The sequence below is a fragment of the Pristiophorus japonicus genome, chromosome 12 (genome assembly GCF_044704955.1).
Source record: "Pristiophorus japonicus isolate sPriJap1 chromosome 12, sPriJap1.hap1, whole genome shotgun sequence".
Classification (NCBI taxonomy): domain Eukaryota; kingdom Metazoa; phylum Chordata; class Chondrichthyes; family Pristiophoridae; genus Pristiophorus; species Pristiophorus japonicus.
Genome location: NC_091988.1, coordinates 44584918 through 44608862, shown reverse-complemented (window position 1 = coordinate 44608862; position 23945 = coordinate 44584918). Strand labels below are relative to the sequence as shown.

Here is a 23945-nt window from a genome sequence, read left to right as displayed (position 1 = left end):
ATCATCTGCTCACATTTCTATTTATTGAGGACAACATTTAGAGCATTTATAACAATAGTGATGGGGTCTGTAACTTCTCTACTATTATTGGTGAATAATACATGCTCCAGACTGAAGATTGGTTTATTGAAGAGCATGATGTGCCCAATCAAAGAGAAGGCAGACTGCTGCTATGGAGGAGACTTTACACCCGACGAACCTACAAGGAAAAGCAATCATACCTGAACTTGTCCGATAACACGTGCCTTAGGAGGCGGCGCTTCCAAAAGGAGGTCATCGCTGAGATATATCAAGGGAGATCTGCAGCCTCCCAGCACCATCAGGACTGCACTGCCCATTGAGGTAAAGGTTACTGCGGCACTTTCCTTCTATGCATTGGGCTCCTTTCTGGTCTCAGCTGGCAACATTTGTGGTATCTCTCAGCATGCCACACATTGGTCCATTCAACAGGTGACTCAAGCCCTTTACGCTCGCAGGATGGACTTTATAAGCTTCCCTATGACCAGGGAGGCACAGACCGGGAGGGCTTTGGGTTTCTCGAGAATAGCAAACTTCTCCAAGGTGCAGGGAGCAATAGACTGTACGCACATCGCCCTGAGAGCACCTTTACAGGATGTGGAAGTGTTTCGTAACCGAAAGGGATTCCACTCCCTGAATGTGCAGCTCGTTGTCGATCACAACCAAATAATCATGGCAGTAAATGCTCAAATAATCATGGCAGTAAATGCTAATTTTCCAGGCAGCATCCATGATGCACACATCTTGCGTGACAGCACTGTCTCTGACCTGTTTAACAGTTAGCCACAAGGTCACAGTTGGATGCTGGGGGATAAAGGATATGGCCTTGCCAGCTGGCTTGTGACCCCCCCCTGCGTAATTCCCAGACGGAAGCCGAGATGCACTACAACGAAAGCCATATAGCTACATGCAATATCGTCGAAAAGATAATTGGAGTGCTGAATCAGCGCTTCAGATGCCTGGACCACTCTGGAGGCAGCCTGCAATACCATCCTGACCAGGAGAGAGGTCAAGAGGAAGACGATGAGGAGGAGGAGGGTGACGAGGACCTCAGGGAGGACAATCAGCCTGGCGATGAACCCATGCCCCCACGCAAGATTGGAAAAGCCCGTGGGAGTTACGCAGCTGTAAAACTCTTGTGTCAGCAGCTCATAAATGAACGCTTTGCATGAACTTACATTGGTGACAGTTACAGTTACGGAAAGACAACAGTTGCAGTTGTGTTATGTTTCATCCCTGCCTGGCCTGGCCTGGCCATTGTTCTCCAACAATTGTATTCATGTTTTACCTTACCTTATGTTATTATAAGACACTGCACAACAATTGTAAAATGCAGTAAAAAAATGTAATAATTGAACAATTTAACTATTTCTTTTAACTGTAACACCCCGCCCTGCACCCCCAACAGTCACCCAACAATAAATGTAAAAAACAATAAGAACAATATAACAATAACAACAATAACAACACCCCCCTCTCTACCTGTGGTCACACTTCCCTCCAGATTCTGTACCCACCCCCGTGTCTTAGCACCCCGGTTTAATCCCTGGGTAACGGCACCAGGATGACTTGCAGTAGGCGACCTCAAGGCATGCTGCTGTGGCGTGGGGGGGCGGGGGGGAGGTGGGGAGGGGTGTCGGTGGCAGGATCCTCTCAGGGGGTGGTGAGGAGAAGACATTTCTGACTGAACGACTTCCGAGCCAGAAGGAAGTTTTTCCTCCTGACTCGCATGTGTGCTGGTGGTTGGTGGGACGGCACCTTGAAGTGCAGTGCCGTCTCCCACCAATCTTGCATGCCGCAAGGCATGGATGTCGGCGGTCTGCTCACGCATTTCCCTGATCATCAGCTGCATATCCTCTGATATGCGAGCGGACATCCTGGCAATGTTCCCCGTCAACCCACCAAACGCCTGGAGGAGCTCGCGACTTATCGCGACACTCTCCATGCACAGTCTGTACATACACTCATGTCGATCTGCCCGTTGCGGCACGTGCCGACCTCGCTGACTCAACCTCCGTGAGGTCGGCGTAGGCACTGTACATCTTGGAGTCATCTGCTGCAAGTCGCTTGGGCCTGCTACTTCTTCTGTCGAAGATGACGATGATGTGGCTGCAGGTATCTTCAGGGATACAAAGGGCATCCTCCTCCGTTTCCATAAGTTCCTCCTCCTCTGGCTCGGTGGTCTCCTCTTCCTCAGTACCCGTGGTGATGACCAATTGCAATGGGGCAGGTGCGGCCTCCCTATGCGCCTCTGGAGCTGTGTGACCTGCAAAACACAATTGAGCTTATTAGATCAGAAGGGTACACATGATTCTTGCACTGCGCTGGCATACGTAGGAGGAGCAGCACTACTACAATAAATGTGACCGAGAGACGTTACATATTAATGCATCATATAGTAGTACATATGGTAGTATATCTATGTGGATTCACTGCACCAGAGAGTTGTAGAGGTTGGATCAATAACTATATTTAAGCTGGAGATAGACAGAATGATAAGGGAGTGAAGGTTTATGGGGAGCAGACAGGGAAGTGGAGCTGAGCCCTACATCAGATCAGCAATGATCTTATCAAATGGCGGAGCAGGCTCGAGGGACCAGATGGCCTGCTCCTATTTCTTATGTTCTTATGTTGTTAACCTGAGAGTAGCACAGAAGCTGCATGCATAACATGACATCACTTGTATATTATAATGAAATGACGTTACATTACTTTGAATTAATAGTGCTTTACACATTACTCATGTGACGTAAGGGAGGATTCTGCAACACCATGGGTGGTGGCCAAGCGACTGTGCATCCCCACAAGCACGACTGCACACTCCTCGAGGTCTGTCAGCAGCTGTAGCTGAGCAAGGCCTCCTCCGGTGCGCCTCTGCTCAATTCTGTTGTAGATATCTTCCTCTGCAAACGTGACAACAGCATGGCATGAGCGAAGGTACTATTATGGAAAGACAACAGGTTCCAACGTTGCATGTTCATATGGTTTGCATCCACAATTGATGCATGGTTATAACATCTACGTTTGGATAAAATATTTCATAAGATCATGTTTAGGATCTAATGCTGGACACAAAACATCTCGACTACAATCTCCATGAGGGCCACCAGAGGGGGTGGGGAGGTAATCAGGACCGCTCGGGAATGACAGGAGCTAATGTCCGAAAGTGTCCCAGAACAGACAGTGAGTCAGGGGAGTTCTTTCCCAGTGCAGGCTGGCTCACTGTGTAAGTGACAGCAGCCGGAGAGACTGACACAGTCTGGGTAAAAGTCCTGGCCCACCCACCAATGTAATCCAAAAGGAGACGGTGCCAAATTTAGACTGAAAAAGACTTGAAAAGGGCTCAGGTTCCAAGCCCTTCCCAGATCTTAGCAGGGATTATATGCAAGAATAATCAGCTTAATTTCAATACGGGAGATTTACGTATTATGTGGACTATTACAATTTAAAATATATATAATACTTACTCTTGCCGAAGCAACCAGGCTGTTCCAGCGTTTGCGGCACTGGTCTGAACCCCTTGTCTCATTGGACGCCGTTGAGACCATGTCGGCGATCTCGCACCACAGTTTGCGGTAGGCCCAGGGTAGAGGTTTCCCATGCCCACCCCGGATTAGTTGGCACACCGGCTATGGACCTCACTTACGAGGGCCTCATTGGCCTCATCAGAAAAAGGCTTTGCCCGCCTCCTTCTCTCAGCAGACTCGTGCCCTGACATATTATTAATTCTTTGACTTTTCACTTTTCTCTCTTTTCACTTTTCTCTCTCTCCCCTCTCAACTGTCTGTCTTCCTCTCTCTCTCTCTCCCCGCTTTTACCTTTTGCACATGCCTGGATGACCCCTGACCCGAATCGGGGGAAAACTTCTTTAAAAAAAAACGCATGCGCAGAAAGGCCGTTGCTAGGGACGCCTTGCCTTGCATATCGCTGAGGCCCATTTCACATCACTGAGCTATGCCCCCCCCCCACAAAAAGCCAAAAGTAGCTGTCATGTATGTAACCTTTATGTAACAACACTGCAATACTGTATATACGTAAGAAATGCACACCTTGATCACAGGGGATGAACTTGTGGGAGACACTCCTCACCTGGTCATCCAAGTATATAAAGGGAGGTCCCACGCAGGGTCATCACTTCTTGGTCCTGTGAATAAAGGTTCAGGCCATGGAGTGACCTTGTCCATAGAATGTGCCTCGTGTGGATTTGTGATATTGTGTAAGGACTTTACATTGGCGACGAGAAACGGGAATCAACGACCCACGAGAATGGCCACCGGCAGCACAGATGAATGGTACTGTGTTGGTGAGGACTGGGACGATTTCATTGAGAGGCTCCAGCAGAGTTTTGTCACGAAGGACTGGCTGGGAGACGCAGCGGCCGACAAGCGAAGGGCTCATCTGCTGACCAGCTGTGTACCTAAGACTTACGCGCTCATGAAAGACCTTCTAGCACCCGAGAAGCCGGCGGACAAAACCTTTGAAGAGCTCAGCAAACTAATCGGTGAGCACCTCAAACCAGCGAGCAGCGTACACATGGACCGACACAGATTTAATACCCACCGACGTCGGGAAGGACAGAACATACCGGATTTCGTTGCGGACCTCCGGCGCTTGGCCAGCCTCTGTAAGTTCACAGATGCCTGCAGGGGGGAGATGCTAAAGGCTTTCTTTATTGAGGGCATCGGTCATGCTGGGATTTTCAGAAAGCTAATTGAGACCAAGGACTTGACCTTGGAAGCGGCGGCGTTGATGGCTCAGACTTTTATGGCGGGGGAGGAGGAAACCAAGATAATATACGCACGCAATTCTGCCTCCAACGTGGCAATGGATCAGGGAGTCAATATCAAAATGCAACACAGGGCCCCGCAGGCAGGCAAGGGCAGTTCGACACACCCCAGGCAGCAATAGACCCAAGAGTAAGTCTCCAACAGAAACATTGGCAGGTTGAACGGACATTTACGCCTCCGTAGTGGACAATGCAGCCCAGGTTGGGGCCATTGATACCCACTAACAGGGTGCTCAAGAGCAGTCAAAAGGACAATCAGCGAGGAATGCCTTTTAACAGCTCTTTTGTTCACAACAATTGGAATCTCAGTTCATGCTGGAGGTGTGGGGGCAGACATGCTGCCAGGACTTGCAGGTTTCAACAGTTCATCTGCAGACATTGTAACCTCAGTGGCCATCTAGCCAGAATGTGCAGAAAGCCTGTAACCAGGCTAATATACGAGGCAGATGAACCAGATGAGGGGTCTGCGAGGCAGGATGATGCTTGGGGCAAATCAATGGACGCTGAAGCTCAGTGGGTTCATGTGGCAAACATTCACAGCTCATATACCAAAACACCACCTATGATGATGAAAGTCCTATTAAACGGCATCCCTGTACGCATGGAGCTGGACACAGGGGCCAGCCAGTCACTCATGAGTGTTCAACAATTTGAAAAGCTGTGGCCACTCAAAGCCAGCAGACCCAAACTAGAACGCATTGAGGTGCAATTATGGACATACACCAAAGAAATCATTCCAGTGCTAGGCAGTGCAATGTTGGCGGTCACACACAATGGATCGGTGAACCAGCTGCTGCTCTGGATTGTCCCAGGCAATGGTCCTGCACTGTTGGGGAGGAGCTGGCTAGCTGAGATGAACTGGAAATGGGGGGATGTGCACGCCATGTCATTTGTGGAGTGAAGTTCATGCTCACAGGTCCTACAGCAATTTGAGTCACTATTTCAACCTGGCGTCAGGACGTTCAAAGGTACCAAAGTAGTGATATGCATCACCCCGGACGCCAGACCAGTGTACCACAAAGCCAGAGCTGTGCCGTATGTGATGCGGGGGAAAATTGAGAGTGAGTTGGATCGGTTGCTGAGAGAGGGCATCATCTCGCCCATTGAATTCAGCGACTGGGCGAGCCCCATCATTCCCGTCCTAAAAGTGGATAGCTTGGTCAGGATCTGTGGCGACTACAAGGCCACTATCAACCGGGTGTTCCTACAAGATCAATACCCATTCCCGAGAGCGGAGGACCTTTTTGCCACGCTGGCAGGCGGCAAGCTGTTCACCAAGTTGGACCTCACTTCAGCCTACATGACCCAAGAACTGGCCAACGAATCTAAACTACTGACCACCATCACCACGCACAAGGGACTGTTTGATGACAACAGGTGTCCATTTGGCATTCGATCAGCAGCCGCGATTTTTCAAAGAAACATGGAAAGCCTGCTCAAATCCATTCCCGGAATGATCGTATTTCAGGATGACATCCTCATCACCGGTCGTGACACCGAGGAACACCTCCACAACCTGGAGGAGGTGCTACGCCGACTGGACCAGGTAGGCCTGCGCCTCACTAAGTCTAATCGTGTGTTTTTGGCTCCCGAGGTCGAGTTTCTGGGCAGGAGGGTTGCTGCAGACGGGATTCAGCCTACCGAATCCAAAACGGAGGCAATTCAACGAGCGCCCAGGCCCTGCAACACATCGGAGTTGCATTCATTTCTGGGACTTTTGAACTATTTCGGGAACTTTCTGCCGAACTTAAGCACATTGTTGGAGCCACTGCACGTGCTCCTGCGTAAGGGTTGCGAGTGGTTTTGGGGGAACTGTCAGGAACGGGCTTTCAATTGGGCGCGGAACCTACTTTGTTCAAATAAGTTGTTGACCCTGTACGACCCCCGTAAGAAATTGGTTCTGACAAGTGACGCATCGTCCTATGGGGTTGGGTGCGTGTTGCAGCAGGGTAACGCTGAGGGCCAACTACAACCTGTGGCTTATGCCTCCAGGTCGCGCTCTCAAGCTGAACGGGGATATGGGATGGTTGAGAAGGAAGCACTCGCATGTGTCTATGGGGTGAAAAAGATGCATCAGTACCTTTTTGGCAGGAGGTTCGAATTAGAAACGGACCACAAGCCATTAACATCCCTGCTGTCAAGACAGCAAGGCTGTCAATGCCAATGCATCAGCCCGCATACAGCGATGGGCTCTCACGCTCGCTGAGTATGACTACATCATCCGGCACCGGCTCGACGCCGAAAACTGCACTGATGCACTCAGTAGGCTTCCACTGGCCACCACAGAGGGGGCAGTGGAGCAAAGCGCTGAGATGGTCATGGCTGTTGATGCCTTTGACAGCGCAGGCTCCCCCATCACAGCCGCCAGATCAAAATCTGGACCAACAGAGATCCCCTCCTATCCTTGATTAAGAAATGTGTCCTGACTGGGGACTGGACGCCCGCACACGGAGCATGCCCTGAGGAGGTCAGACCGTTTCACAGACGGATGGATGAGCTCTCCATCCAAGCCGACTGCCTACTATGGGGCAGCTGGGTAGTCATGCCCCAGAGGGGCAGGGAAGCATTCATCAGGGAACTCCACAGCGAGCACCCAGGCATCGTGCTGATGAAGGCCATTGCCCGGTCACATGTGTGGTGGCCGGGAATTGATTCAGACCTGGGACACTGTGTTCGCAGGTGCACGACGTGTGCCCAGCTTGGTAATGCCCCCAGGGAGGCCCCGCTCAGCCCGTGGCCCTGGCCCACCAGGCCATGGTCATGTATTCACGTAGACTATGCGGGCCTATTCATGGGAAAAATGTTTCTCATTGTGGTTGATGCGTACTCGAAATGGATCGAGTGCATCATTTTGAATTTGTGCACGACATCCACCACCGTGGAGAGTCTGCGCATGGTCTTTGCGACCCACGGCTTGCCGGACATCCTTGTTAGTGATAATGGCCCATGTTTCACAAGCTACGAATTCCGGGAGTTCATGTCGGGTAATGGCATTAACCATGTCAGGACAGCACCATTCAAGCAGGGCCGCCAATGGCCAGGCGGATCGTGCAGTCCAAATCATAAAACAAGGCATGCTCCGGATTCAAGGACCCTCCCTTCAATGCCGCCTATCGCGCCTCCTGCTGGCTTATAGGTCCCGACTGCACTCACTCACTGGGGTCCCGCCCGCGGAGCTACTCATGAAACGAACACTCAAAACTCAGCTGTCCCTCATTCATCCAGTCCTGTTCGACATTGTTGAGGGCAAGCGCCAGTCCCAAAATGAGTACCATGTCCCAAATTCAAGGGGGAGATGTATAGAAATTGATGACCCCGTATTTGTTCTCAATCACGCTTTGGGGCCCAAATGGCTTGAGGGTACTGTAATAGACAAAGAGGGGAATAGGGTCATAGTGGTTAAACTTAACAATGGGCAGATATGCCGCAAGCATCTGGACCAAGTAAAAGAAAGGTTCAGCATGGACACTGAGGAAGATCATGAGATGGTATTCACACCACCGCCAGTGAACGAGCAACAAGAACATTCAGCAGCATGCACAGTCCCTGCGGTCAGCCCAGACAGGCCAGAATCACCACAGGTGACAGACATGCATACCAAGGCTCAACAACCAGAGCCCCAACTGTGGTGCTCCACGAGAGAGCACAGACCACCCAAGAGACTTAACCTATGATCCCAATAAGATGTTGAGGGGGAGGTGATGTCATGTATGTAACCTTTATGTAATAACACTGCAATACTGCATATACATAAGAAATGCACACCTTGACCACAGGGGGTGAACTTGTGGGAGACACTCCTCACCTGGTCATCCAGGTATATAAAGGGAGGTCCCACGCAGGGTCATCACTTCTTGGTCCTGTGAATAAAGGTTCAGGTCATGGAGTGACATTGTCCATAGAATGTGCCTCGTGTGGATTTGTGGTATTGTGTAAAACATTAGCGATCCAAAAAATGGGCGCTCTTCCAGCGATCCTGAGAGCTGAAACATTGGCAAGGCTGGAACATCCCCCATTTTTGGGGCCCTATCGATCTAAGTGGAAAGTCCAGCCCTGATTATCTTCATAAATTATTGAACAGTGTTTATTACAGGTCAGCAATAGCAATTAGTCAACCTTAAGTTTTTTTTTCTCTTGCAATATATGGAGTTAACTATGATGACCAGCTGATGAAGGAGTTTTGCTAGTGCTGTTGGGGAAAGTTAAAAATAACTTGGCACAGGAATGGGAACCTGAGAACAAATTTAATAGGGAAGGAAGTAAAGCTGAAATTGGAAAGCAAGAATGTAGAAAATGAATCTGTAAGACAGGAAACAAGGATTAACAAGCAGTAATCAAGGAGGTCTTCCTGTGCTAAATGGTATATACTTCAATGCAAGGTGTATAGTGAATAAGGCAGATGAGCTGAGAGCACACGTAGATACTTGGGAGTATGACATTATAGCCATTACAGAGACATGACTGAAGATGGGGCAAGCTTGGCAGCTCAATATTCCTGGTTACAGGATTTTTAGACAGGACAGAAGGGGGGTAAAAAGGGGGGGTCGCGGTATTGATTAAAGAAGCTATTACAGCTGTGAGGAGGGATGATATGTTAGAGGGATCATTAAATGAGGCCACATGGATCTAACTGAAAAATAAAAAAGGGGCGATCACACCGCTGGGCGTGTATTATAGACCACCAAACAGTGGGAGGGAGTTAGAAGAGCAAATATGCAGGCAAATTTCGGTGAAGACCAGAAACCATAAGGCAGTAATAGTAGGGGATTTCAACTATCCTAATGTTGATTGGGACAAATATAGTGTGAAAGGTATAGCGGGTGCGGTATTCCTAAAATGCATCAAAGAGAACTTTTTTAGTCAGTATGCAACAAGCCCAACATGGGAGGGGGCGGTTCTGGATTTAGTTTTGGGGAATGAAGCTAGGCCGGTGGACGGGGTATCAATGGGAGAGCACTTGGGTGCCAGTGACCATAATTCAGTCAGATCCAAGGTAGTTATGGATAAGAACAAGGATAGACCAGGAATAAAAGTCTCAAATTGGGAAAAAGCTAACTTTGCTAAGTTGAGAAGTGATTTGGTCACAGTGGGCTGGAAACAGCTACTTGAAGGTAAATCAGTGTCGGAACAGTGGGAGGCCGGAGGGCTCAGGCCAAACATGTGCCCTTAAAGAAAAAGGGTGGGAATAACAATTCTAGAGCCCCCGGATATCTAGGTAGTTATAGGTGAGGATAAAGAAAAAAAAGGGAAGCTTATGTCATATACTGACGGCTAAATACTATAGAATCTCTGGAGGAATATAGAAAGTTCAGAGGTGAAATTAAAAAGGATATTAGGAATGCTAAGAGAGAGCATGAAACATTCTTGGCAAGTAAAATCAAGAAAAACCCAAAGATGTTCTATAAATTAAGAGCAAGAGGATAACTAAAGGAAGAGTAGGGCCTATTAGAGACCATGAGGGTAATCTGTGGGTGGAGGCAGAAGATGTGGATATGGTTCTTAATGAATAGTTTGTGTCTGTTTTCACAAAGGAAAGGGGCAATGCAGATACTGCTATCGAGGAGGAGTGTGAAATTCTGGGTGAAATAAACATAGTGAAAGAGGAGGTATTAAGGGGTTTAGCAGCTTTGAAAGTGGATAAGTCCCTAGATGAAATGGATCCCAGGCTGTTGAGTGAGGCAAAAGAGGACATAGCAGAGGCCTTGACCATCATTTTCCGTCCTCTTTGGATTCAAGCATGGTGCCGGAAGACTGGAGGACTGCTAATGTGGTACCCTTGTTTAAGAAGGGAGAAAGGGATATGTCGAGTAACTACAGGCCTAACCTCAGTGGTGGGAAAATTATTGGAAAAAATCCTGAAGGACAAGATAAATCTACATTTAGAAAGGCATGGATTAATCAGGGACAGTCAGCACGGATTTGTTAAAGGAAGATCGTGTTTGACTAAACTAATAGAATTTTTTGAGGAGGTAACCAGGAGGGTCGATGAGGGTAGTGCGTACGATGTAGTGTATATGGACTTTAGCAAAGCTTTTGGTAAGGTCCCACATGGCAGACTGGTCACAAAGGTAAAAGCCCATGGGATCCAGGGCAAAGTGGCAAGTTGAATCCAAAATTGGCTTAGAGGTAGGAAGTAAAGGGTAATGGTTGATGGATGTTTTGGTGACTGTTAGGATGTTTCCAGTGGGGTTCCGCAGAGCTCAGTACTGGGTCCTTTGCATTTTGTGGTATATATCAATGATCTAGATTTGAATATAGAGGGTATGATTAAGAAGTTTGCAGATGACACTAAAATTGACTGTGGTTGATAATGAAAAGGAAGGTCATGGACTGTAGGAGGATTTCAATCTACTGGTCAGGTGGGCAGAACAGTGGCAAATGGAATTTAATTTGGAGAAGTGTGAGGTAATGCGCTTGGGGAGGGCTAATAAGGAAAGAGTATACACATTAAATGGTAGGCCACTTAGAAGTGTAGATGAATAAAGGGACCTTGGAGTGCTTGTACACAGATCCCTGAAAGTAGCAGGCTAGATGGATAAGATGGTTAAGAAGGCATACAGAATGCTTGCCTTTATTGGCTGAGGCATAGAATACAAGAGCAGGGAGGTTATGCTTAAATTGTATAATACATTGGTTAGGCCACAGCTGGAATACTGCGTGCAGTTCTGGTCACCATATTATAGGAAGCACTGGCGAGGATGCGGGGAGATTTACGAGGATGCTGCCTGGAATGGAGAATCTTAGCTATGAGGACAGATTGAATAGGCTGGGTTTGTTCTCCTTGGAACTGGGGGCTGATGGGAGACCTCATTAGGTGTATAAAATTTTGAGGGGCCTGGATATAGTGGATAGCAAGGGCCTATTTCCCTTGGTGGAGGGATCAATTACAAGGATGTATAGTTTTAAGGTGGTTGGTGGAAGGTTTAGAGGGGAGTTGAGGGGAAGCTTCTTCAGGCAGAGGGTTGTGGAGGTCTGGAACTCACTGCCTGGAAATGTGGTAGGGGCAGAAACCCTCACCACATTTAAAAGGTGCTTGGATGGGCACTTGAAGTGCCGTAACCTGCAGGGTTACGGACCTAGAGCTGGTAAGTGGGATTAGACTGGATAACCTCTTGTTGGCTGGCGCAGATATGATGGTAAGTACTTCAGGGAGTCTAATACGGCCAGAGTGATCTCCTGGACTAATTTCGATCGCCTGGATGGGTCGGAGAGGAATTTTCCCAGATTTTTTTCCCCAATTGGCCTGGGTTTTTATCTGTTTTTTTTGCCTCTCCCAGGAGAGCGCATGGCTCCGGGTGGGGTGGAGTGTAAAATGTTGCGATACATGGGGTGTCGCAGTTGTATGGGGTGGACTGGTTGGGCCGGATGCTCTTTACCTGTCCGCCATTGTTCATTGTTCATAGGTTTATATGTAACCTTCAGGGCTGCTGACCGAGGGCCGTGTGGCTCTTTGTTGGCCAGCGCGGACACGATGGGCCAAAATGGCCTGCTTCTGCGCTGTGAATTTCTATGTTTCTATGTAACAGTTAACTGAACCAACAGACCAGAGTAGCAATAGGAATGCTACAATTATCCACAAGATTATACTCAGCTGTAATATCCCCATAATCAAATTGCCTGCCAACAGTCATTAGCTCAGCTCAGTCATGAATAATGGACACTTAGGTGAGCTACCCGAGAGCTGTCATATCCTAGCAGGGACCAACACGTACAAGAAAGAGAGCGAGGGAAGAGTGTGTGAGAGAGAGAGAGAAGAGCAAGGAAGGAAGGAAGGAAGGAAAGAAAGAACATATCGCTCTTTAGCCAGCTTGAGGGTGACAGGGGCATTCCACATCCAGTTATTTTGCTTCTTTGTAGAGAATTACCTCACAAGTTGAGGTGTGCTATTCATCATCATAAACCCTATGTCCTACAATCCATGGTACAGTGGATTAGAGCACATTGCCACCACACTGCCTCGAGGGAAGTAGCCATGCTTCCTTTTTATTGTTTTTTTAAATGTATTTCTCCCTTTTGTTTTATCTCAATTCAATTTATCTTTCAGCAGAATCTTAAAAACATGGCAGGTTTTTCAAACTCTGTGGCTTGAAAATTCCAGCCGATCCTGTACAGGCGCAATAACAGCAAAAAGGATTGCCACTCAGCTGCCAACTTTCATTTAATAAAAAACTGTCTCCTTGATTATGTTCTATTAATGAGTAATACACTCGAAGAGTTGCAACAGAACCAAAATGAAACGCTACAGAAATGGGAAGAAAATTCACTCTCTGTCCTTGACCTCACTCTGTTCATAGAGTGAGATTTTAAAGGTTCTTATAACTATGTTATGGACAAGTAAAGTATTAATAATCCACAATATTCCCCATTAGTAAATTCTAATGCATAACATTCTGTTGTTATGAGAGGAATTGCATACATATTTGGGAATTACAAGATAATTTAAACCACTTGTGTTATTTAATGAATGCTTTTATCATGTCTTTATGAGGCATATTAGTATTTCAACAAAAAAAATCAATTAGGAAGCAGCTGTTTGGCCAAGCACTGGTAAAATGCTACAGAATAAACTTCAAACAGCATCGCATTGTTTAGTGAAGTTTGTACTGGAAATATGACCTATAAGCTCTGCATACAACAGCAGGACTGATTGAATTTATGTCTTATTTAAACCATCACCTCCAAAGCAGTGCGTCTCTCCTTTCCAACACAATCCAGGTTGCAACTGACAATATGAACCTCTTGGACCAGCCCTGAAACAAAGGAAGGCAGACCATGCAAGACCTTTCTTGGGCTATTATTCATTTGAGAAAAAACATTTGGAGTCAAACCACTTGGCAGTTTCACAATACTATGCAACCTAGTGTAAAATGTCTAAACTGTAACCAAATTCAATGCTCATATGAAGAACTGCAAGAGATTAAATAAGACAGCATCTAATAACCTTAAATGAACCAATTTATTTTTTCAAAATTGCTAACATTTTTCTACATTGTGACAGCAGAATTGATCAAAGATTGCACAGTACTTGCAGTCTTCTTGAGAGCTTTAGCAAATATTGGGGGAGAAATTGGGCTCCTTTGCACCTCCCGTTAATGCCTCCGGGGGGAACGATATCAGGGCACAAATGGGTTTGCTAAATTCGGCGGGAGTTTTGCAGTGGTGGTACAGTGTTGCGCCCTGATCGCCTTCGCCCGGAAATCATGACGTCATCACCATGCGCATTGGTAATGCCCCGGACCAGAACTTGTGTTCCTCCCCTTGTAGCATCAATGGGTGAAAACATCGGGAGACTGGGTGCTTCGGGGGCAATGCTTAAAGGCGAGGTGGCCAAGGTAAGTAAAAAAAACAATTTCAAATGTTGTACCTTGTTTCCTGCCCGCGATCCATCAACCCAGCACTCTGCTGCAGTGCATCGGGCTGATCGGGCCGGATTGCTACTAGTGCCACGTGCTAGTCAGAGTAGGAATAGCAGGATAACTCAGATGAATACATGGCTTGAGGAGTGGTGCAGAAGGGAGGGATTCAAATTCCTGGGACATTGGAACCGGTTCTGGGGGAGGTGGGACCAGTACAAACTGGACGGTCTGCACCTGGGCAGGACCGAAACCAATGTCCTAGGGGGAGTGTTTGCTAGTGCTGTTGGGGAGGGATGAAACTAATATGGCAGGGGGATGGGAACCTATGCAGGGAGGCAGAGGGAAGTAGAATGGGGGCAGAAGCAAAAAAATAGAAAGAAAAGTAAAAGTAGAGGGCAGAGAAACCCAAGGCAAAAAGCAAACCGGGCCACATTACAGCAAAATTCTAAAGGGGCAAAGTGTGTTAAAAAGATAAGCCTGAAGGCTCTGTGCCTCAATGCGAGGAGTATTCGGAATAAGGTGGACGAATTAACTGTGCGGGCAGCAAGTAACGAATATGATATAATTGGCATCACGGAGACATGGCTCCAGGGTGACCAAGGCTGGGAACTCAACATCCAGAGGTATTCAACATTCAGGAAGGATAGACAGAAGGAAAAGGAGGTGGGGTGGCGTTGCTGCTTAAAGAGGAAATTAATGCAATAGTAAGGAAGGACATTAGCTTGGATGATGTGGAATCAGTATGGGTGGAACTACGGAATACCAAAGGGCAGAAAATGCTAATGGGAGTTGTGTACAGACCACCAAACAGTAGTAGTGAGGTTGGGGACAGCGTCAAACAAGAAATTAGGGATGCGTGCAATAAAGGTACAGCAGTTATCATGGGCGACTTTAATCTACATAGAGATTGGGCTAACCAAACTGGTAGCAATGCGGTGGAGGAGGATTTCCTGGAGAGTATTAGGGATGGTTTTCGAGACCAATATGTCGAGAAACTAACTAGAGGGCTGGCCATCCTAAAATGGGTGATGTGTAATGAGAAAGGACTAATTAGCAATCTTGTTGTGCGAGGCCCCTTGGAGAAGAGTGACCATAATATGGTAGAATTCTTTATTAAGATGGAGAGTAACACAGTTAATTCAGAGACTAGGGTCCTGAACTTAAGAAAAGGTAACTTCAATGGTATGAATTGGCTAGAATAGACTGACGAATGATACTTCAAAGGTTGACGGTGGATAGGCTATGGCAAACATTTAAAGATCAGATGGATGAATCTTAAACAATTGTACATCCCAGTCTGGAGTAAAAATAAAACAGGGAAGTGGCTCAACTGTGGCTAACAAGGGAAATTAAGGATCGTGTTAAATCCAAGAGGCATATAAATTGGACAGAAAAAGCAGCAAATCTGAGGACTGGGAGAATTTTATAAAAGGAGGACAAAGGGTTTAATTAGGAGGGGGAAAATAGAGTATGAGAGGAAGCTTTCTGGAAACATAAAAACGGACTATAAAACCTTCTATAGATATGTGAAGAGAAAAAGATTAGTGAAGACAAACGTAGGTCCGTGGCAGTCAGATTCAGGTGAATTATAATGGGGAACAAAGAAATGGCAGACCAGTTGAACAAATACCTTGGTTCTGTCTTCACGAAGGAGGAAACGAATAACCTTCTGGAAATACTAGGGGACCGAGGTTCTAGTGAGAAGGAGGAACTGAAGGAAATCCTTATTAGGTGGGAAATTGTATTAGGGAAATTGATGGGATTGAAGGCCGATAAATCCTTTGGGCCGGATAGTCTGCATCCCAGAGTACTTGAGGAAGTGGCCCTAGAAATAGTGGATGCATTGGTGATCATTTGCCAACAGTCTATCGACTCTGGATCAGTTCCTATGGACTGGAGGGTAGCTAATGTAACAGCACTTTTTAAGAAAGAAGGGAGAGAGAAAATGGGTAATTATAGACCGGTCAGGCTGACATCAGTAGTGGGGAAAATGTTGGAATCAATTATTAAAGATGAAATAGCAGCGCATTTGGAAAGCAGTGACAGGATCGGTCCAAGTCAGCATGGATTTATGAAAGGGAAATCCTGCTTGATAAATCTTCTATAATTTTTTGAGAATGTAACTGGTAGAGTGGACAAGGGAGAACCAGTGGATGTGGTGTATTTGGACTTTCAAAAGGCTTTTGACATGGTCCCACACAAGAGATTGGTGTGCAAAATTAAAGCATGTGGTATTGGGGGTAATGTACTGACATGGACAGAGAACTGGTTGGCAGACAGGAAGCAAAGATTCGGGATAAACGGGTCCTTTTCAGAATGGCAGGCAGTGACTAGTTGGGTGCCGCAGGGCTCAGTGCTGGGACCCCAGCTATTTACAATATACATTAATGATTTAGATGGAGGAATTGAGTGTAATATCTCCAAGTTTGCAAATGACACTAAACTGGGTGGCAGTGTGAGCTGTGAGGAGAACGCTAAGAGGCTGCACGGTGACTTGGACAGGTTTGGTGAGTGGGCAAATGCATGGCATATGCAGTATAATGTGGATAAATGTGAGGTTATCCACTTTGGTGGCAAAAACACGAAGGCAGAATATTATCTGAATGGCGGCAGATTAGGAAAAGGGAAGATGCAACGAGACCTGGGTGTCATGGTACATCAGTCATTTAAAGTTGGCATGCAGGTACAGCAGGCAGTGAAGAAGGCAAATGGTATGTTGGCCTTCATAGCTAGGGGATTTGAGTATAGGAGCAGGGAGGTCTTACTGCAATTGTACAGGGCTTTGCTGAGGCCTCACCTGGAATATTGTGTTCAGTTTTGGTCTCCTAATCTGAGGAAGGACGTTCTTGCTATTGAGGGAGTGCAGTGAAGGTTCACCAGACTGATTCCCAGGATGGCTGGACTGACATATGAGGAGAGACTGCATTGACTGGGCCTGTATTCACTGGAGTTTAGAAGGATGAGAGGGGATCTCATAGAAACATATAAAATTCTGACGGGACCGGACAGGTTAGATGCAGGAAGTATGTTCCCGATGTTGGGGAAGTCCAGAACCAGGGGACATAGTCTAAGGATAAGGGGTAAGTCATTTAGGACTGAGATGAGGAGAAACTTCTTCACTCAGAGAGTTGTTAACCTGTGGAATTCCCTGCCGCAGAGAGTTGTTGATGCCAGTTCATTGGATATATTCAAGAGAAAGTTAGATATGGCCCTTATGGCTAAAAGAATCAAGGGGTATGGAGAGAAAGCAGGAAAGGGGTACTGATGAGAATGATCAGACATGGTCTTATTGAATGGTGGTGCAGGCTCGAAGGGCTGAATGGCCTACTCCTGCACCTATTTTCTATGTTTCTATGATTGCAGCTGCCATTGAGGAGAAGGTAAGTCTTCTTTTGCAGAGCCTGCAGCGATGGCCTTTTCCTTTAAGTGAGGAAAGGAGCCTTCCAACGCGGCAACGCTGCATAGCTACCTCCCCTCCTGCTGCTTCTTCTGCTCCCGGAAGGAAGTGGAACGCTTGATTTACATCTGGCGCTAATTTTTCAAAGTTTTAAAAGTTAACGCCTCAAACGGGGCATTCCCCAATTTCTCCCCCATTGAGTCCAATAAATCTTTTTTTTAATCGTTCATGGGACGTAGGCGTTGCTGGCAACGCCAGCATTTATTGCCTACCCCTAATTGTCATTTATTGCCTACCCCTAATGGTGGTGTGCCGTCTTCTTGAACCGCTGCAGTCTGTGTGGTGACGTTACTCCCACAGAGCTGTTCGGGAGGGAGTTCCAGGACTTTGACCCAGCGACAATGAAGGAACGGCAATATACTTCCAAGTCAGGATGGTGTGTGATTTGGAGGGGAACATGAAGATGATGGTGTTCCCATGCGCCTGCTGGCCTTATTCTTCTCAGTAGAAGAAGTCGTGTGAAATAACCAAATTTATGTAGCGCTTGAATTTATGTATAAATATGTTGAGCTATTGTATATCACCAGTGTGCTTGGTGAAACAGGACAAGAGGTAGCGAATCGATCCATGATTAAGAGGACTTGAGGATTTGCTTGGGCAAGGCACCGGTCTGCACAATTAAATGGTAAAGGATGCACTGTGTGGATAGCAACATGGCTTACAGCTGAAGTCTTGATAAAATTAACCCCGATAAATGACTTACAGCTAAAGTCTGATAAAATTAACCACGATAGACTTGCCTTACAGAATTAAAATGAGCATGTTACCTTAAGAAAACATGCTATCAGACAAGACCATCTGGCAAAAACAAAGGGCGATTGTTACAGCAACGAAGTTGCAAGAATAGATACGAGGAAGGCCCCAATGACAGACAGAGCGGAAAATAAGCTTACAAGAAGAAATAAGATTAACCGCGAATATAGGGAATAGCGTAAGATGTCACACAGGATAGGCTACGGAAGTGATGGACTGTTAAATGTATAAATATGAAATTCGCTAACATCTCGGTGGAGTCGGATCTGAGAGCGGTCTGAGAAGGTTCTCCCCAGGCCTGTGAATAAACACCGTTTTGAACCTCCAATTGAAGTCTGTCAGCTCTACTAGTCGGCTTTATATTTCACTTAGTCCGTCCAGAGGGGTATCAAGGCTAAGCGTCGACCTTGTATTTCACTAGGTCCACTCAGCTTACATCATTTGGCGCAGTCAGTTGGATCGTAGGCTCTTGCGGTTCACTGGAACGTTGAGCTAGAGAGAGTGAGTACATTTTAAATTACCATCCATAAACTAGAAAGCTCAGAACGTACTGTGAGAACCAGTAAGGCTGCGACTAAAAGAACCAGGGGAGACAGACTCGAGGAAGAGGTGCGGTCTGGTTAGCCGGGAAGGCGGCAAAATCCTATAAATACGTGCGAGGCAAAATAAGAATTCTTGGAAAGACGGGTAATATCTAGGATGTCTAAGAAAGACTTGAAAATAAAGGAGGAGGGACCATTCCCTTGGGGAGATCCCGACTCTGTTACGCGCTACTTAGCGGCCAAAAATCAGAAACTCATTAAAATCATGAAAAAGAAAGGGTGGGATCCCGAAGCCAGTGCAGAAAACCAAAGGGCTTGGTGGAGGGGACAAACCAAAGATAAGGAGGGAAAAGGGGGAGTGGTAATCTTAGCGTGCTACCAGAAACAGTGTAAGGAGTTGAAACAAAGGGAAGAGGAGGAACGGACAAGGAAGGGAGCAACACCTCCCAAAGGGGGAGGGAAGAGAAACCCGATAGCAACCGCCAGCCCTAGCAGTACGCCTTTGTATCCGAAAATACCCGGGGATGATATCATGGATTGGGATAGGTTGGGAAAGGAAGCATTCGAGTATAATAGGGAAAAAGACTGGCCGGAGCCATCGTCCTTGCCAGAAGAAAATAATCTCCCATCACCCTACAATCCAGTGCCCCGCGAGATAAAAGTGGCCCCGATAAAGACCCAAGTTAATCCCCGGAACACCCGCAATCCCAGACGACCAACAAGCAAACCCCCCGGTCCCACCAGTTCCACAAGGGCCCCCGGTAATCCGAACCACGTACCAACCTTTTAAACCACTAGAGAGACAAATGTTGGTGGATAAATTACCCCAACTACAGCCATGAGAAAATAACTACCCGTTTTGGCAAAAAATGAGGGAATTAAGGATTAGCTATAATTTGCACAATAAGGACTGCGACCAGTTAGTGCGAGCAAAAATCCCGGACGACCACTGGGACCGATTAGGCTAGAACTTTCGGGACGGAACCTGGTGTCAGATGTTAAATATCCCACAACAACAGGCGGACAATGACTATAACGTCTTTAAACTTGCAGTAGAGGGGGTGATGGGACCAGCTCCGGTAAACTGGGCAGCTATAACCAATATAACTCAAGACAAAGGAGAATCTGCTGTAGATTATAGCAAATGGATTGGGAAAGGTTTGTGGACTGTTCCGGCGCTCTAAACCCCACTAGGGATAATCAATGTTTTCTACAATCATCAGGTTAGGTCCCGCACATCAGGCAACCACACGATTAGGAATTGTTACAATGAACAACTATGATGATTGAATTAGGTGGGCAACCAAGGTGGATAACATGCAAAAGGCTAAGATAGCTGCCGCCGAAGAGTTGAGGGGCAGGAAGAAGCCGTAGGAATAGCAAGCTGTTATGCTTGCGGGGGGGGGGGGGGGGGGGGTAAGGACATTTCGCCAAGGAATGCAAACAGAAACAAGGGGGGAATGTCCAGCTAGCATCAGATTCAAGACCCACTTGCCATAATTGTAACAAGCCAGAACATAAGAAGGTAGATTGCTGGAACAAAGGAGGAGGAAGAGAGGGAAATAAGCTTACAAGAAGAAATAAGATTAACCGCGAATATAGGGAATAGCGTAAGATGTCACACAGGATAGGCTACGGAAGTGATGGACTGTTAAATGTATAAATATGAAATTCGTTAACATCTCGGTGGAGTAGGATCTGAGAGCGGTCTTAGAAGGTTCTCCCCAGGCCTGTGAATAAACACCGTTTTGAACCTCCAATTGAAGTCTGTCATCTCTACTAGTCGGCTTTATATTTCACTTAGTCCATCCAGAGGGGTATAGAAACATAGAAAATAGGTGCAGGAGCAGGCCATTCAGCCCTTCTAGCCTGCACCGCCATTCAATGAGTTCATGGCTGAACATGAAACTTCAGTACCCCCTTCCTGCTTTCTCGCCATACCCCTTGATCCCCCGAGTATTAAGGACTTCATCTAACTCCCTTTTGAATATATTTCGTGAATTGGCCTCAACTACTTTCTGTGGTAGAGAATTCCACAGGTTCACCACTCTCTGGGTGAAGAAGTTTCTCCTCATCTCGGTCCTAAATGGCTTACCCCTTATCCTTAGACTGTGACCCTTGGTTCTGGACTTCCCCAACATTGGGAACATTCTTCCTGCATCCAACCTGTCCAAACCCGTCAGAATTTTAAACGTTTCTATGAGGTCCCCTCTCACTCTTCTGAACTCCAGTGAATACAAGCCCAGTTGATCCAGTCTTTCTTGATAGGTCAGTCCCACCATCCCGGGAATCAGTCCGGTGAATCTTCGCTGCACTCCCTCAATAGCAAGAATGTCCTTCCTCAAGTTAGGAGACAAAAACTGTACACAATACTCCAGGTGTGGCCTCACCAAGGCCCTGTACAACTGTAGCAACACCTCCCTGCCCCTGTACTCAAATCCCCTTGCTATGAAGGCCAACATGCCATTTGCTTTCTTAATCGCCTGCTGTACCTGCATGCCAACCTTCAATGACTGATGTACCATGACACCCAGGTCTCGTTGCACCTTCCCTTTTCCTAATCTGTCACCATTCAGATAATAGTCTGTCTCTCTGTTTTTACCACCAAAGTGGATAACCTCACATTTATCCACATTATACTTCATCTGCCATGCATTTGCCCACTCACCTAACCTATCCAAGTCACTCTGCAGCCTCATAGCATCCTCCTTGCAGCTCACACTGCCACCCAACTTAGTGTCATCCGCAAATTTGGAGATACTACATTTAATCCCCTCGTCTAAATCATTAATGTACAATGTAAACAGCTGGGGCCCCAGCACAGAACCTTGCGGTACCCCACTAGTCACTGCCTGCCATTCTGAAAAGTACCCATTTACTCCTACTCTTTGCTTCCTGTCTGACAACCAGTTCTCAATCCACGTCAACACTACCCCCAATCCCATGTGCTTTAACTTTTCACATTCATCTCCTGTGTGGGACCTTGTCGAAAGCCTTCTGAAAGTCCAAATATACCACATCAACTGGTTCTCCTTTGTCCACTTTACTGGAAACATCCTCAAAAAATTCCAGAGGATTTGTCAAGCATGATCTCCCTTTCACAAATCCATGCTGACTTGGACCTATCATGTCACCATTTTCCAAATGCGCTGCTATGACATCCTTAATAATTGATTCCATCATTTTACCCACTACTGAGGTCAGGCTGACCGGTCTATAATTCCCTGCTTTCTCTCTCCCTCCTTTTTTAAAAAGTGGGGTAACATTGGCTACCCTCCACTCGATAGGAACTGATCCAGAGTCAATGGAATGTTGGAAAATGACTGTCAATGCATCCGCTATTTCTAAGGCCACCTCCTTAAGTACTCTGGGATGCAGTCCATCAGGCCCTGGGGATTTATCGGCCTTCAATCCCATCAATTTCACCAACACAATTTCCCGACTAATAAAGATTTCCCTCAGTTCCTCCTCCTTACTAGACCCTCTGACCCCTTTTATATCCGGAAGGTTGTTTGTGTCCTCCTTAGTGAATACTGAACCAAAGTACTTGTTCAATTGGTCTGCCATTTCTTTGTTCCCCGTTATGACTTCCCCTGATTCTGACTGCAGGGGACCTACATTTGTCTTTACTAACCTTTTTCTCTTTACATACCTATAGAAACTTTTGCAATCCGCCTTAATGTTCCCTGCAAGCTTCTTCTCGTACTCCATTTTCCCTGCCCTAATCAAACCCTTTGTCCTCCTCTGCTGAGTTCTAAATTTCTCCCAGTCCCCAGGTTCGCTGCTATTTCTGGCCAATTTGTATGCCACTTCCTTGGCTTTAATACTATCCCTGATTTCCCTTGATAGCCACGGTTGAGCCACCTTCCCTTTTTTATTTTTACGCCAGACAGGAATGTACAATTGTTGTAATTCATCCATGCGGTCTCTAAATGTCTGCCATTGTCCATCCACAATCAACCCCTTAAGTATCATTCGCCAATCTATCTTAGCCAATTCACGCCTCATACCTTCAAAGTTAGCCTTCTTTAAGTTCTGGACCATGGTCTCTGAACTAACTGTTTCATTCTCCATCCTAATGCAGAATTCCACCATATTATGGTCACTCTTCCCCAAGGGGCCTCGCACAATGAGATTGTTAATTAATCCTCTCTCATTACACAACACCCAGTCTAAGATGGCCTCCCCCCTAGTTGGTTCCTCGATATATTGGTCTTGAAAACCATCCCTTATGCACTCCAGGAAATCCTCCTCCACCGTATTGCTTCCAGTTTGGCTAGCCCAATCTATGTGCATATTAAAGTCACCCATTATAACTGCTGCACCCCTAATTTCCTGTTTGATGCCCTCCCCAACTACTACTGTTTGGAGGTCTGTACACAACTCCCACTAATGTTTTTTGCCCTTTAGTGTTCTGCAGCTCTACCCATATAGATTCCACATCATCCAAGCTAATGTCTTTCCTAACTATTGCATTAATCTCCTCTTTAACCAGCAATGCTACCCCACCTCCTTTTCCTTTTATTCTATCCTTCCTGAATGTTGAATACCCCTGGATGTTGAGTTCCCAGCCCTGATCATCCTGGAGCCACGACTCCGTAATCCCAATCACATCATATTTGTTAACATCTATTTGCACAGTTAATTCATCCACCTTATTGCGGATACTCCTTGCATTCAGACACAAAGCCTTCAGGCTTGCTTTTTTAACACCCTTTGTCCTTTTAGAATTTTGCTGTACAGTGGCCCTTTTTGTTCTTTGCCTTGGGTTTCTCTGCCCTCCACTTTTCCTCATCTCCTTTCTGTCTTTTGCTTTTGCCTCATTTTTGTCTCCCTCTATCTCCCTGCATAGGTTCCCATCCCCCTGCAATATTCGTTTAACTCCTCCCCAACAGCACTAGCAAACACTCCCCCTAGGACATTGGTTCCGGTCCTGCCCAGGTGCAGAATGTCCGGTTTGTACTGGTCCCACCTCCCCCAGAACCGGTTCCAATGCCCCAGGAATTTGAATCCCTCCCTGCTGCACCACTGCT

The 23945-nt window shown here is 46.6% G+C and overlaps 1 protein-coding gene across 1 annotated transcript; it reads right to left on the bottom strand.

The window, feature by feature from the left end:
* Positions 1–1425: 1425 nt before the first annotated feature.
* On the bottom strand, positions 1426–13636 carry LOC139276733 (uncharacterized). Its single transcript, XM_070894720.1, has 2 exons — positions 13481–13636; positions 1426–2284 (listed from the first exon to the last, which is right to left on the bottom strand). The coding sequence occupies exons 1-2, from the start codon at positions 13604–13606 to the stop codon at positions 1427–1429; spliced, it is 984 nt and encodes a 327-aa protein (XP_070750821.1). The 5' UTR covers positions 13607–13636; the 3' UTR covers position 1426.
* Between the last annotated feature and the right edge of the window lie 10309 nt (positions 13637–23945).

Coding starts and splice junctions, on each gene's coding strand:
- LOC139276733 (XM_070894720.1), bottom strand. CDS start 13,606: ATGAATAATAGCCCAAGAAAGGTCTTGCATGGTCTGCCTTCCTTTGTT. Junction 2,285..13,480: donor AGAGACGCACTGCTTTGGAG/GTGATGGTTTAA, acceptor TGTGTTTTGCAG/GTCACACAGCTCCAGAGGCG.